At 50.1% G+C, this 14,817-nt stretch overlaps 1 protein-coding gene across 4 annotated transcripts in view; it reads right to left on the bottom strand.

The window, feature by feature from the left end:
• KHK (ketohexokinase) overlaps positions 1-14,817 on the bottom strand; it is a 73,630-nt gene that overhangs the window by 40,298 nt on the left and 18,515 nt on the right. For all 4 annotated transcript variants that reach the window (XM_077292006.1, XM_077292005.1, XM_077292004.1 and 1 more), the window contains exon 2: positions 3,158-3,327. In XM_077292006.1, coding sequence (XP_077148121.1) covers positions 3,158-3,249 — 92 coding nt within the window. In that variant the 5' untranslated portion in view covers positions 3,250-3,327. The remainder of the gene's footprint in view (positions 1-3,157; positions 3,328-14,817) is intronic.

The raw sequence follows: 14,817 nt of genomic DNA on the forward strand, positions 1-14,817 counted from the left end.
TGGGTTATTGTCTATTTGGAAGGTGAACCTTGGTCCCAGTCTCACTGTCAGAATGAAACAGGTTTTGCTCAAGAATATCCCTGCATTTCGCATCATCCATCTTCCCTTCAACTCGGACCATTTTCCCTGTGCCTGCTGCCAATAAACATCCCTCCCGCATGGTGCTGCCACCACCGTGTTTTACTGTGGGGATGGTGCTCTTGGGGTTATGAGTTGTGTTGGTTGGCACCAGACGTAGCATTTACCTTGGTGGCCAAAAAGTTCAATTTTGGTCTCATCGGGCCACAGGACTTTCCTCCATATATTTGGGGAGTCTCCCTCATGTCTTTTAACAAACTCAAAAAGAGCCTTACACACAAAAATTGTAAGTAAAGGCTTTTGTCTGCCCACTCTGCAATAAAGGTCACGTATATGTAGTGTACGGCATATCACAGTTGTATGGACAGATACTCCTGTCTCTGCCACTCCTTCAGGGTTAACCTGGGTCTCTGTGCTGCCTCTCTGATTAATGCCCTCTTTGCTCGGGCTGAGAGTTTTGGTGGGTGCCCTCTCTTGGCAGGTTTATTGTGGTACCATGGTCTTTTCATTTGATGATGATGGATTTGATGTTGCTTCGGGGGAGCATCAGATATTGGGAGATTATTTAAACCCAACCTTGACTTGTACTTCTCAACAACTTTGTTCCGGACTTGTTTGGAAACCTCACTGGTCTTCATGCTGGCGTTTGGAGACCTCCTTGATCTTCATGCTGGCGTTTGGAGACCTCCTTGGTCTTCATGCTGGCGTTTGGAGACCTCCTTGGTCTTCATGCTGGCGTTTGGAGACCTCCTTGGTCTTCATGCTGGCGTTTGGAGACCTCCTTGGTCTTCATGCTGGCGTTTGGAGACCTCCTTGGTCTTCATGCTGGCGTTTGGAGACCTCCTTGGTCTTCATGCTGGCGTTTGGAGACCTCCTTGGTCTTCATGCTGGTGTTTGGAGACCTCCTTGGTCTTCATGTTGGTGTTTGGAGACCTCCTTGGTCTTCATGGTGGTGTTTGGTTATTCGTGCCTCTTGTTAATGGTGTTGCAGCCTCTGTGACCTTTCAGAGAAGGTAACGTGTATATACTGACAGACATGTGACACTTAGATTGCACACAGAGTGACGTTCTGTCACTAAGCATGGGAATTATGAAGATATGCTCCAGATATTTTTACGGTCTTCATAGTAAAAGGGGTGAATATATATGCACGTGCCAATTTTTAGTTAATGGATTGCATAAATTTACTAAATTTCGATATTTTTCACACTTCGCTTCACCAACTTAGATTGTTCAGTGCTGATGCAGCACACACAAATCAGATTACTAAAATATTTACACAGGCTGTAATGTAACAAAATAGGTAGAAAGCAAAAGGGGTGAATACTTTCGTGACTCACTGTACATCTCATCCCCCGTATCTCACCTGTACATACAGTTCATCCCCATATCTCACCTGTACAGTGGTATGCAAAAGTCTGGGCACCCCTGGTCAAAATGACGGTTATTATGAACAGTTAAGCAAGTTGAAGATGAAATGATCTCTAAAAGGCCTAAAGTTACAGATGACACATTTCCTTTGAATTTTAGGCAAGAGAAAAAATATTTTTATCTTTTATATTTTAAAAATTACAAAAGGGAATATGGGCCAATGAAAAAGTTTTGGCGCTCTTTGAGGTTTGTGTGCTCACATAACTTTGTAAACGTTTTCAGACCTTAAGTATCCTGTTAGGGTTATGACTTGTTCACTTTCATCGTAAGGAAAGGTCGGGTGATGCAAATTCACAGCTTTATAAAAACCCAGCCTCCTCTAACCTTGTGCCAAAAAAACAGCAGCTATGGGTTCTTCTAAGCAGCTGCTGAGCATTCTGAAAATGGTGGAGTCTCACAAAGCAGGAGAAGGCTATAAAAAGATAGCAAAGCATTTTCAAAGTTACCCTATCCTCAGTTCAAAATGTAATTAAAAGTTAGTGACCAGGAACAGTGGAGGTAAAGAGAAGGTCTGGAAGACCAAGCAACATCTCAGTGAGAGCTTCATAGGATTGCTAGAGAGGCAAATCAGAACCCCCCGCTTAACTGCAAAAGACTTTTAGAAAGATTTAGAAGGCTGGAGTTGTGGTACATTGTTCTACTGTTCAGAGATACCTGCACAAATATGGCCTTCATGGAAGAGTCATGAGAAAAAAACCTCTCCTGTGTCCTCTCCATAAATTCAGTTTCAGCAGTATGCAAAACAACATGTAAATAAGCCAGATTCATTTTGGAAACAAATCCTGTGAACCGATGAGGATAAAATAGAACTCTTGGTCACAATGATCAAAGGTATGTGTGGAGAAAAAAGGGCAGAGAATTCAGGAAAAGAACATGTCGCCAACCATTAAGCATGGGGGAGGATCAATGATGCTTTGAGGTTGGGTTGCAGCCAATGGCACAGGGAACGTTTCACGGGTAGAGGGAAGAATGGATTCAATGAAATTTCAGCAAATTCTTGATACAAACATAAAACATCTGTAAAAAAGCTGAAGGTGAAAAGCGGACGATGATGAGGATGGCTGCTACAAATGGATAATGATCCTAAACACACGTCACAATCCACAATAGACGACCTCAAAAGGCGCAAGATGAAGGTTTTACAATGGCCCTCACAGTCCCCTGATCTGAGCATTATTGAAAATCTGTGGAGAGACCTCAAAACAGCAGAAGAAGCAAAACGAACTGGAGGAATTCTCCAAGGAGTAATGGAGGGAAATCCCTCAAACAAGAAGTGAAAGACTTTTGTCTGGCTACAAAAAGTGTTTACAAGCGGTGATACTTACAAAAGAGGGTGCTACTAGGTACTAACCATGCAGGGTGCACAAACGTTTGCATAAACACATTTTCCGTTTTGTAATTTTTAAAATGTAAAAGAAGAAAATATATATATTGTTTGTTTTTTTGCCTAAAATACAAAGGAAATGTGTCATCTGTAACTTTAGGCCTTTTAGATCATTTAATCTTCAACTTGCTGAACTGCTCACAATAACAGTAATTATGACCGGGGGTGCACAAACTTTTACATGCCTCTGTACATACATGTCATCCCCTGTACCTCACCTCTACGTACATCTCATCCCTGTCACTGGGGTGGGGGGTCCCTTACCTGGTGTCTGTATCCTCTTCTGGATATTGATCCACTACATTGATTATATCCAGGCAGACGAGTCCAACACACAGGATCCTCTTCTCCCCCATTCTGCTCCACAGGACACCTGGACGTAGGAGACACCTGGACGTAGGCGACACTATTATGTGTAACAATCTACACTGCCTCTGCAAGAAAAAAAAACAAAAATGTGACCTTTGATCCGTGCAGTCGGTCGCTTTGTCAGCAGAATGTTTTGCAGCAGAGTCATGACCGTGGTGATTCTGTAGATCTCAGGATCGGGCAGGATGTCTCTCGGTCCTTCTCTCAGGGTCTTCAGGTCTTTTTAACTCTCTGAATCCGGAGGTCTCTCACTCTAGCACCTGTGGTGTCTCTCTCTAAATCCTACGACCACCCTCTCTAGAACAGTTTCCATCTCCTCTTCTTTCTTCATACGTTGGTGTCTCTCCCTCTAAGTACTGTAGTCTCTCTAGATCTGATGATCCTATTCTCTCTACAATCCTGTGGTATGACTCTCTCTCTCTAGATCTGGCGAGGTCTCCCCCTAGATCCGGTGAGGTCTCCCTCTATAAGTCTGTAGTCTCTCTAGATCTGATGATCCTATTCTCTCCTCAATCCTGTGCTCTCTGTTTCTGGATCCTGTGGTATGACTCTCTCTCTCTAGAATCCGGCGAAGTCTCCCCCTAGATCCGGTGAGGTCTCCCTCTGTAAGTCTGGAGTCTCTCTATGTCTGATGATCCTATTCTCTCTACAATCCTGTGGTATGACTCTCTCTCTCTCTCTCTAGATCCGGCGACTTCTCCCCCTAGATCCGATAATGTGCGTTTGTCCTTGTCTCTGCCTCTGGATCCTCAGGCATCTCTCTCTCTCTAGATTTTGAGGTCTCTCCCTCTCGATTCTGTAATGTCTCTTTCTACAATCTGTGATTTCTCTCTATCTCGACCTGGATTTTGTAGTGCCCTTTTTTTTGTAGGATTCTCTGATTTCTCTCGCTTTCTAAATCCTGAGGTCTCCCTACTTTATAGGTCTTTCAATCTCTGGTGGAATATTTCTACATCATGTGGCCTCTGCAACTGGATCCACTAATCTCTCTATAAATCTTGTGGCTGTCTCTTTTCTCTCTAGGTCTTGTGATCTCTGCTTCTGGATGCTGTAGTGTCTCTCTCGTTCTCGGTTTTCTGGGGTCCCACTATCTCTAATGTCCCTGTGGTCTCTGTCTCTTCTGGTGTCCATCGCTTTACATCCTGTAATACTTCTAGATCCCTTGGTCTTACTCTGAATCCTCTGATGATCATAATGTAAGCAGGTTGCGGGATGCAGTAACGGACTGGAGGCAGAGCAAGGGTTAACAAGTTTAATAACAGGGGAATACTCCACCCAGGGAGGCAATGGGTTAACAGGGGAATAAACGGTTCAGTTTGCAAAGGATATGCAGAGTTTAGTAATAAAGGATCAATTAACGGCAGTTCTTGTGAGAAGTTTCTCAAACTGTGACTCCTGCTGGGAAGTCAATTGCGCCGGTAACGGCTGACACAGTATCTTTTCTTATTAGGTCCTATGGGCAACAGTCCCTCGTCTTCTGGGGGCAGCGGTACCTTCCGCTGAGCCTAGTCCATATACTACAGTGGCTGATAGTGTTGAGCGATACCGTCCGATACTTGAAAGTATCGGGATCGGAAAGTATCGGCCGATACCGGCAAAGTATCGGATCTAATCCGATACCGATACCCGATACCAATACAAGTCAATGGGACTCAAGTATCGGACGGTATTCCTGATGGTTCCCAGGGTCTGAAGGAGAGGAAACTCTCCTTCAGGCCCTGGGATCCATATTAATGTGTAAAATAAAGAATTAAAATAAAAAATATTGCTATACTCACCTCTCCGACGCAGCCTGGACCTCACCGAGGGAACCGGCAGCGTTGTTTGCTTAAAATGCGCGCGTTTCCTGCTTCCCGCGACGTCACGGCTTCTGATTGGTTGCGTGCAGCCCATGTGGCCGCGACGCGACCGATCACAGCAAGCCGTGACGTAATTTTAAGGTCCTGAATGCCTATTTCTGCATTCAGGACCTGAAATTACGTCACGGCTTGCTGTGATTGGTCGCGTCGTGGCCACATGGGCGGCACGCAACCAATCACAAGCCGTGACGTAATTTTAAAAATGCGCGCGTGTCCTGCCTCCCGTGACGTCACGGCTTGTGATTGGTCGCGTCGCCCATGTGACCGCGACGCGACCAATCACAAGCCGGAACGCAATTTTAAAATCCTGTATGCCTAGAATTAGGCATCCAGGACCTTAAAATTACGTCACGGCTTGCTGTGATTGGTCGCGTCGCGGCCACATGGGCGGCACGCGACCAATCAGAAGCCGTGACGTCGCGGGAAGCAGGAAACGCGCGCATTTTAAGCAAACAACGCTGCCGGTTCCCTCGGTGAGGTCCAGGCTGCATCGGAGAGGTGAGTATAGCAATATTTTTTATTTTAATTCTTTATTTTACACATTAATGTTGTATTTTACACATTAATGTTGTTTCGATACCGATACCACAAAAGTATCGGATCTCGGTATCGGAATTCCGATACCCGCAAGTATCGGCCGATACCCGATACTTGCGGTATCGGAATGCTCAACACTAGTGGCTGATAAGGGTGCAAGCCACAGTACTGTACGAGCCCAACGTGGCTCAGAAAATATAAACTGGCAAAATCAGGGTCTCCCGTGAGCGGGAAAGTATATGCTGGTAAGGTGGGTTACGAGCCTATCCAGTACTCGGTCCTCTCTTTGCGGCACGCGTGCTGTACTAACGGTCATGAAGCACACGGCACCTCGATCTCTGTCAGCTACCAGGCATGCTGCATTCACCTCTCTATCAGCAAAAACCACAACAGGAGGAAAAAAAGGAGGAAAAAAAACTTCACTATTCTAGAGAAAACACCACAGAAAAAACAGGCAAAAGTGCTTACCGGTTTAGGTCTCAAATCAAATGCACTCTCATGGTGCAGCGGGCCCAAGTAAAGATGGCGACTGCACAGGTGCGGTAATAACAATGAGACAGCCAGCCTACAATCAGGGATTGGCCGCTTGGCACACCAGTGCAAATAAATAATCTGCAGCACAGAGTATGTACAGCATCTGGATCATAGCCTATTAGTAACGCCATGTGGCGGGCTGCCCAGTGCTAACTGTAATGCGTCCCGTGTGAACAGAGGCCACAACATACAAAGCCATCTGGGCCCAACTGCACCTCAAAGAGTAAAAATAAAAAAGTGCACAAGAACATCTTTACTTGGGCCCTCTGCACCATGTTAGTGCATTTGATTTGAGGCCTGGACAGATAAACACCTTTGCCTGTTTTTCTGTGGTGTTTTTTCTTTTATAGTGGAGGTTTTTTCCTCCTTTTTTCCTCCTGTTGTGGTTTTTGCTGTTAGAGTAGGACTGGCAAGTGCGAGGACCCGTGATGTGGGTTGCCAGCTTACGTATTGTGGCCATAATATTAACTAATACCTTACATATTTTGATATGTTCTTGTGCACTTTTTTTACTTTTACTTTTTGAGGTGCAGTTGGGCCCAGAAGGCTTTGTATGTTGTGGCCTCTGTTCACACGGACGCATTACAGTGAGCACTGGGCAGCCCGCCACAGGGCGTTACTAATAGGCTATGATCCAGATGCTGTACATACTCTGTGCTGCAGATTATTTATTTGCACTAGTGTGCCAAGCGGCCAATCCCTGATTGTAGGCTGGCTGTCTCATTTGGTATTACAACACCTGTGTAGTCGCCATCTTTACTTGGACCCACTGCACCATGTTAGTGCATTTGATTTGAGGCATTTGATTTGAGGCCTGGACAGGTAAACACCTTTGCCTGTTTTTCTGTGGTGTTTTGTCCTGTATAGTGGAGTTTTTTTCCTCCTTTTTTCCTCCTGTTGTGGTTTTTGCTGTTAGAGTAGGACTGGCAAGTGTGAGGACCCGTGACGTGGGCTGCCAGCTTACGTATTGTGGCCATAATATTAACTAATACCTTACATATTTTGATATGTTCTTCTGCACTTTTTTTACTTTTACTTTTTGAGGTGCAGTTGGGCCCAGATGGCTTTGTATGTTGTGGCCTCTGTTCACACGGGACGCATTACAGTGAGCACTGGTCAGCCCGCCACAGGGCATTACTAATCGGCTATGATGCAGTTGCTGTGCATACTCGGTGTGAACACTGCTGCAGATTATTTATTTGCACTGGGGTGCCAAGCGGCCAATCCCTGATTGTAGGCTGGCTGTCTCATTTGGTATTACCACACCTGTGCAGTCGCCATCTTTACTTGGGCCCGCTGCACCATGATAGTGCATTTGATTTGAGGCCTGGACAGGTAAGCATCTTTGCCTGTTTTTTCTGTGGTGTATTCTCCTATGTTGCGCACTGCCTGCTCCCGCCAAGACTGAAGCGCCGATAACCACTGGCGCACTGCTTCCACGGAGGGGTACCGCACCCGATCTCTCTCTGGTAGCACACACACAGTACTCACTAGCCTGGAATGCTCCACACCTCGCGCCGTGGTGATCAACAGGCACCCTGCACATCTCTTCTTATTGTCTATAAGCGGTGGCGGTGCTTGGGCGCGGGCCTGCGTTGTACGAATACTCTGGGACCGCAGTACTCCCTGGTCCCTGCTGTTGGCGGCGGGAGATGCTGGCCTGCACAATGCTGTTGCTCCCAGGGCGGAGCACGTCTCTCCCTGGCTGCTGCTGGGCACACCTGGCTCTGCACTCTCTGCAGTGATCGCTCTCTTGATTGATGCTGGGCACACTGCTCTCCTCAGCGCGGCGGTCCTCTTCAGATGGTAGGACCCTGACGCAGCACCAGTACTCTGTGGTGGGGAAGCGGAGCACGCCGCTCACCTGTGTGCGCACTGCCCTGGGTTGGCGCCAAGTTCTGCTCCGCACTTTCCCCTTTTATATCTCCAGCCCCTTTGGTCAGGAGGAAGTTCTGCCTCACTCCAGCTTCTCCCAGGCGACAGAGGAAGGTCCACCTCACTAAAGCTTCCCCCCGGGAATAGAGGATGCAGCCTCAACAGTTCCAGACCCGGCCTAATACAGGTACTTGCCGCCTGGTTCTCCTCCTCCTTACACTCCCCCTCTCCTTTAGCTCACCATTCCACGGGCGAGACCTCTTCATGCTCCTTTTTGTTCTTCAGAGGTGGGTCGAGAAATTCTTCCTCTTTATAATCCAAAGCTGCAGGAGGAGATATCTTAGGTACACTTTGTAAGGCTTCTATTTGGTCAGGATCCCTTGGGCTAGTGGGCAGCGAACTCTCCATCTCTGGGAATGAGGCAAGTGGTTCTTCATCATCACCATCGGGAACTGTGGGAGTGAGCATTTCAGAGACACCTGATAGGTTATTACACTTGGGGCTATTTAGTTTGGAAAAACGAAGACTAAGGGGTGATCTTATTTTAATGTATAAATATATGAGGGGACAGTACAAAGACCTTTCTGATGATCTCTTTAATCATAGACCTGAGACAGGGACAAGGGGGCATCCTCTACGTCTGGAGGAAAGAAGGTCTAAGCATAACATACGCGGATTCTTTACTGTAAGAGCAGTGAGACTATGGAACTCTCTGCCGTATGATGTTGTCATGAGTGATTCATTACTTAAATTTAAGAGGGGACTGGATGCCTTTCTGGAAAAGTATAATGTTACAGGTTATATATACTAGATTCCTTGATAGGGCGTTGATCCAGGGAATTAGTCTGATTGCCGTATGTGGAGTCGGGAAGGAATTTTTTTCCCCAATGTGGAGCTTACTCTTTGCCACATGGGTTTTTTTTTTTCGTCTTCCTCTAGATCAACATGTTAGGGCATGTTAGGTTAGGCTATGGGTTGGACTAGATGGACTTAAAGTCTTCCTTCAACCTTAATAACTATGTTACTATGTTACTTTCTCCCCTTCTTCGGGATCTTGTAGCAGGCAAGATAGAGCTATATTTTGATGGACTACTCGGGTAAGCGTCCCTTCTTCACCTTTGGGTTGTACCTCGTAGACGGGGCCTTCGATCCAATTTGGAGTTTCACCAGACTCGCCTCCATGCTCCTGACCAGCACAGACATCTCACTGTAGACAGTCGACGTCTTCTCACTCACTCCTTGGCATCTGACATCGTGGCTCTGTCTGGTCCTGGGTGCAGCTCCTCTCTTCTCTCCTGGGTGCAGCTCCTCTCTTCTCGCCATACCATTTCTCCCAGGGGCGGCGTTCTCTCCAATTAGCTGGACCTTCGGAGGGGTGAGCGGATCTTTGCGGTCGGCTGTCTTGGGTAGGGCAACTTCTGGACAGGTGTCCCAGTTTTCCACACGTCTAACACCCACTTCTGCGCCTGTCTGGTGGATGCTTTGGTCGGGATCATCGTCCTCTACGGGAAGCATACCCCCTCCGCCTTCGCTCTTCTCCCCACTATATGAGGTTGAATTCTGAAGCTGCTGCTGAAGTTGTCTTCATGCGCCGCACCTCTCCTCTAACCTCTTTCACCCGTTGACATGAGTTACCTCGGGGTAGGACGCTGGACTCAAAGAGAGCAGCAAGGGTTTCTTTCAGGCTTTTCGACTTCTTCCCATATTCCTCCCATTCCCTGCCGTAAGTCACGGGACCACTCCGGCTTTTCCTCGTTCGGAGTAGGTACCTCACGGCTCTGGACCATCCCTGTCAAGGCTGGGATCCCCTGCTCGCCTACGCACACCTCTGTCCCAATGTCTGCAAAAGTCATGCGCGGGTTAGCTTGCAGGCGCTCGCGCAAAGCCTGTCCGAGCAGCGCATCCCTAAGGCCAATCACTAACTGGTCTCGCAGCACTATGTCGGGGGGTCCTACGCCTACGCCATCTTTTCTAATAATGGCAGCATGAATCTCCTGTAACACGTTCATGTACTGGGTCTCAGTCTCCCCCTCCCTTTGGACACGGCGTAAAAGACACGTGCGCAATTCTCCCACGTCCGTGGGGTACCCATGCATCTCATCAAGAATCTGTAATACTTTGTCAAAGGTGTCCCGTTCTCTAAGGGTTCGTAGCAAGATGGAATTTCTTGCTTCTCCGTCTTGTCTGTCACGCTTTCTCCTGCAGTTTCGGGGTGTGTCGCTCTCTCCTGCAGTCTCTGGAGCTGTTACTCTCTCCTGCAGTCTGTGGAGCTGTCACGCTCTCTCCTGCAATCTCGGGGTCTGTGTCGCTCTCTCCTGCAATCTCCACTGGAGCTGTCACGCTCTCTCCTGCAATCTTGGGGTCTGTGTCACTCTCTCCTGCAGTCTCCGCTGGATCTGTCACGCTCTCTCCTGCAGTCTCCGCTGGATCTGTCACGCTCTCTCCTGCAGTCTCTGCTGGATCTGTCACGCTCTCTCCTGCAGTCTCTGCTGGATCTGTCACGCTCTCTCCTGCAGTCTCCGCTGGATCTGTCACGCTCTCTCCTGCAGTTTCCCCTGGATCTGTCACGCTCTCTCCTGCAGTCTCCGATGGAGCTGTCATGCTCTCTCCTGCAGTCTCCAATGGAGCTGTCACGCTCTCTCCTGCAGTCTCCAATGGAGCTGTCACGCTCTCTCCTGCAGTCTCTGATGGAGCTGTCACGCTCTCTACTGCAGTCTCCGATGGAGCTGTCATGCTCTCTCCTGCAGTCTCCAGGTCTGTGTCGCTCTCTCCTGCAGTCTCCGCTGAAGCTGTCACGCTCTCTCCTGCAGATTCCGATGTAGCTGTTACGCTCTCTCCTGCAGTCTCCGATGGAGCTGTCACGCTCTCTCCTGCAGTCTCCGATAGAGTTGTCATGCTCTCTCCTGCAGTCTCCGATGGAGCTGTCACGCTCTCTCCTGCAGTCTCCGATGGAGCTGTCACGCTCTCTCCTGCAGTCTCCGATGCAGCTGTCACCCTCTCTCCTGCAGACTCCGATGGAGCTGTCATGCTCTCTCCTGCAGTCTCCGATGGAGCTGTCATGCTCTCTCCTGCAGTCTCCGATGGAGCTGTCACGCTCTCTCCTGCAGTCTCCGATAGAGCTGTCATGCTCTCTCCTGCAGTCTCCGATGGAGCTGTCACGCTCTCTCCTGCAGTCTCCGATGGAGCTGTCACGCTCTCTCCTGCAGTCTCCGATGCAGCTGTCACCCTCTCTCCTGCAGACTCCGATGGAGCTGTCATGCTCTCTCCTGCAGTCTCCGATGGAGCTGTCACGCTCTCTCCTGCAGTCTCCGATGCAGCTGTCACCCTCTCTCCTGCAGACTCCGATGGAGCTGTCATGCTCTCTCCTGCAGTCTCCGATGGAGCTGTCATGCTCTCTCCTGCAGTCTCCGATGGAGCTGTCACGCTCTCCTGCAGTCTCTGATGGAGCTGTCACGCTCTCTCCTGCAGTCTCTGATGGAGCTGTCACGCTCTCTCCTGCAGTCTCCAGGTCTGTGTCGCTCTCTCCTGCAGTCTCCGCTGAAGCTGTCACGCTCTCTCCTGCAGATTCCGATGTAGCTGTTACGCTCTCTCCTGCAGTCTCCGATGGAGCTGTCACGCTCTCTCCTGCAGTCTCCGATAGAGCTGTCATGCTCTCTCCTGCAGTCTCCGATGGAGCTGTCACGCTCTCTCCTGCAGTCTCCGATGCAGCTGTCACGCTCTCTCCTGCAGTCTCCGATGCAGCTGTCACCCTCTCTCCTGCAGACTCCGATGGAGCTGTCACGCTCTCTCTTGCAGTCTCCGATGGAGCTGTCACGCTCTCTCCTGCAGTCTCCGATGGAGCTGTCACGCTCTCTCTTGCAGTCTCCGATGGAGCTGTCACGCTCTCTCCTGCAGTCTCCGATGGAGCTGTCACGCTCTCTCCTGCAGTCTCCGATGGAGCTGTCACGCTCTCTCCTGCAGTCTCCGATGGAGCTGTCACCCTCTCTCCTGCAGACTCCGATGGAGCTGTCATGCTCTCTCCTGCAGTCTCCGATGGAGCTGTCACGCTCTCCTGCAGTCTCTGATGGAGCTGTCACGCTCTCTCCTGCAGTCTCTGATGGAGCTGTCACGCTCTCTCCTGCAGTCTCCAGGTCTGTGTCGCTCTCTCCTGCAGTCTCCACTGGATCTGTCACGCTCTCTCCTGCAGTTTCCGCTGGAGCTGTCACGCTCTCTCCTGCAGTCTCCGATGGAGCTGTCACGCTCTCTCCTGCAGTCTCTGATGGAGCTGTCACGCTCTCTCCTGCAGTCTCCAGGTCTGTGTCGCTCTTTCCTGCAGTCTCCGCTGGAGCTGTCACGCTCTCTCCTGCAGACTCCGACGGAGCTGTCACGCTCTCTCCTGCAGACTCCGACGGAGCTGTCACGCTCTCTCCTGCAGACTCAGACGGAGCTGTCATGCTCTCTCCTGCAGTCTCCGATGGAGCTGTCACGCTCTCTCCTGCAGTCTCCGATGGAGCCATCACACTCTCTCCTGCAGTCTCCGATGGAGCTGTCACGCTCTCTCCTGCAGTCTCCGATGGAGCTGTCACGCTCTCTCCTGCAGTCTCCGATGCAGCTGTCACGCTCTCTCCTGCAGTCTCCGATGCAGCTGTCACCCTCTCTCCTGCAGACTCCGATGGAGCTGTCATGCTCTCTCTTGCAGTCTCCGATGGAGCTGTCACGCTCTCTCCTGCAGTCTCCGATGGAGCTGTCACGCTCTCTCCTGCAGTCTCCGATGGAGCTGTCACGCTCTCTCCTGCAGTCTCCGATGGAGCTGTCACCCTCTCTCCTGCAGACTCCGATGGAGCTGTCATGCTCTCTCCTGCAGTCTCCGATGGAGCTGTCACGCTCTCCTGCAGTCTCTGATGGAGCTGTCACGCTCTCTCCTGCAGTCTCTGATGGAGCTGTCACGCTCTCTCCTGCAGTCTCCAGGTCTGTGTCGCTCTCTCCTGCAGTCTCCACTGGATCTGTCACGCTCTCTCCTGCAGTTTCCGCTGGAGCTGTCACGCTCTCTCCTGCAGTCTCCGATGGAGCTGTCACGCTCTCTCCTGCAGTCTCTGATGGAGCTGTCACGCTCTCTCCTGCAGTCTCCAGGTCTGTGTCGCTCTTTCCTGCAGTCTCCGCTGGAGCTGTCACGCTCTCTCCTGCAGACTCCGACGGAGCTGTCACGCTCTCTCCTGCAGACTCCGACGGAGCTGTCACGCTCTCTCCTGCAGACTCAGACGGAGCTGTCATGCTCTCTCCTGCAGTCTCCGATGGAGCTGTCACGCTCTCTCCTGCAGTCTCCGATGGAGCCATCACACTCTCTCCTGCAGTCTCCGATGGAGCTGTCACGCTCTCTCCTGCAGTCTCCGATGGAGCTGTCACGCTCTCTCCTGCAGTCTCCAGGTCTATGTCGCTCTCTCCTGCAGTCTCCGCTGGAGCTGTCACGCTCTCTCCTGCACTCTGATGGAGCTGTCACGCTCTCTCCTGCAGTCTCCGATGGAGCTGTCACGCTCTCCTGCAGTCTCTGATGGAGCTGTCACGCTCTCTCCTGCAGTCTCTGGAGCTGTCTCGCTCTCTTCCCGCAAACAGACCCACAAACAGACATGGTGGTGGAGTCGGCATACTCCTGTCCCCACAATGCACCTTCCAGGTAATCCGCCCAGCTCCATCACTCTCATTCCCTTCTTTTGAGGTCCACACTAACAGGCTCTTCAGTCGCCTTTCCCTCAGAGTAGGGGTCATATATCGGCCCCCAGGCTCACCCACCAGCTTCCTGGACCATTTCTCTGCCTGGCTGCTGCACTCCAAGTCCTCAGAACTACCAACCCTAATCCTGGGAGACTTCAACATCCTGGTGGTCTGGCTTCATAAGTATGCAGAAATATGCCAGAAGCATAACCCCCTGCTATAGATGCTTAATTATTACTATCAATCTGACAACCCATAAGCTTCATCCCCAGGTAGGTTTCCTGGCTGCACAATCATCACCCAGATTTCCTGACCCCTTTCACTCTGATCCCTTTCCTGACCTCCTCCTCTCCTCCACGCTTATTCACTCCTCACATAATCGCCTCCAAGACTTCTCCCGAATATCCCCGATCCTCTGAAATTCTTTGCCCCAACATATCCGACTATCAACCACATTCGGATCCTTCAGACGGAACCTGAAAACCCACCTCTTCAGGAAAGCCTACAGCCGGCACTGACCCCGCTCCCTCCTCACCACCATCAGAGCTACCGCCTCACGAACACTGGAGCTGCCGCAACCCCCCAACCTACTGCCTCCATGGCAACCAACCTGTAGAATGTAAGCCCGCAAGGGCAGGCTCCTCGCCCCTCTGTATCAGTCTGTCATTGTTAGTTTGCTGTAAATGATATCTGTAATTTGTATGTAACCCCTTCTCATGTACAGCACCATGGAATTAATGGTGCTAAAGAAATAAATAATAATAATAATAACATCCCCATTAAGAATCCCATTTCCCCATCTGCATCCAGGCTTCATCAGCTCTCAACCTCTGAGACACACAAAGACAGTAACACCCTGGACCTGGTCTTTGTCCGGCTCTGCTCAATCTCCTACCTAAATAACTCACCGCTTCCCCTCTCTGACCACAACATTCTCTCCTTCACACTCACAATTCCTCGCCCACTCCAGCACACTCCTACCTACCACACATTCAGAAATCTACAGACCATTAACCTTCATGCATTCACAGACGTCCTACACTCATCATTGTCCCCAATCTC

Source organism: Ranitomeya variabilis, chromosome 2 (genome assembly GCF_051348905.1).
Source record: "Ranitomeya variabilis isolate aRanVar5 chromosome 2, aRanVar5.hap1, whole genome shotgun sequence".
In the NCBI taxonomy this organism is placed as follows: domain Eukaryota; kingdom Metazoa; phylum Chordata; class Amphibia; order Anura; family Dendrobatidae; genus Ranitomeya; species Ranitomeya variabilis.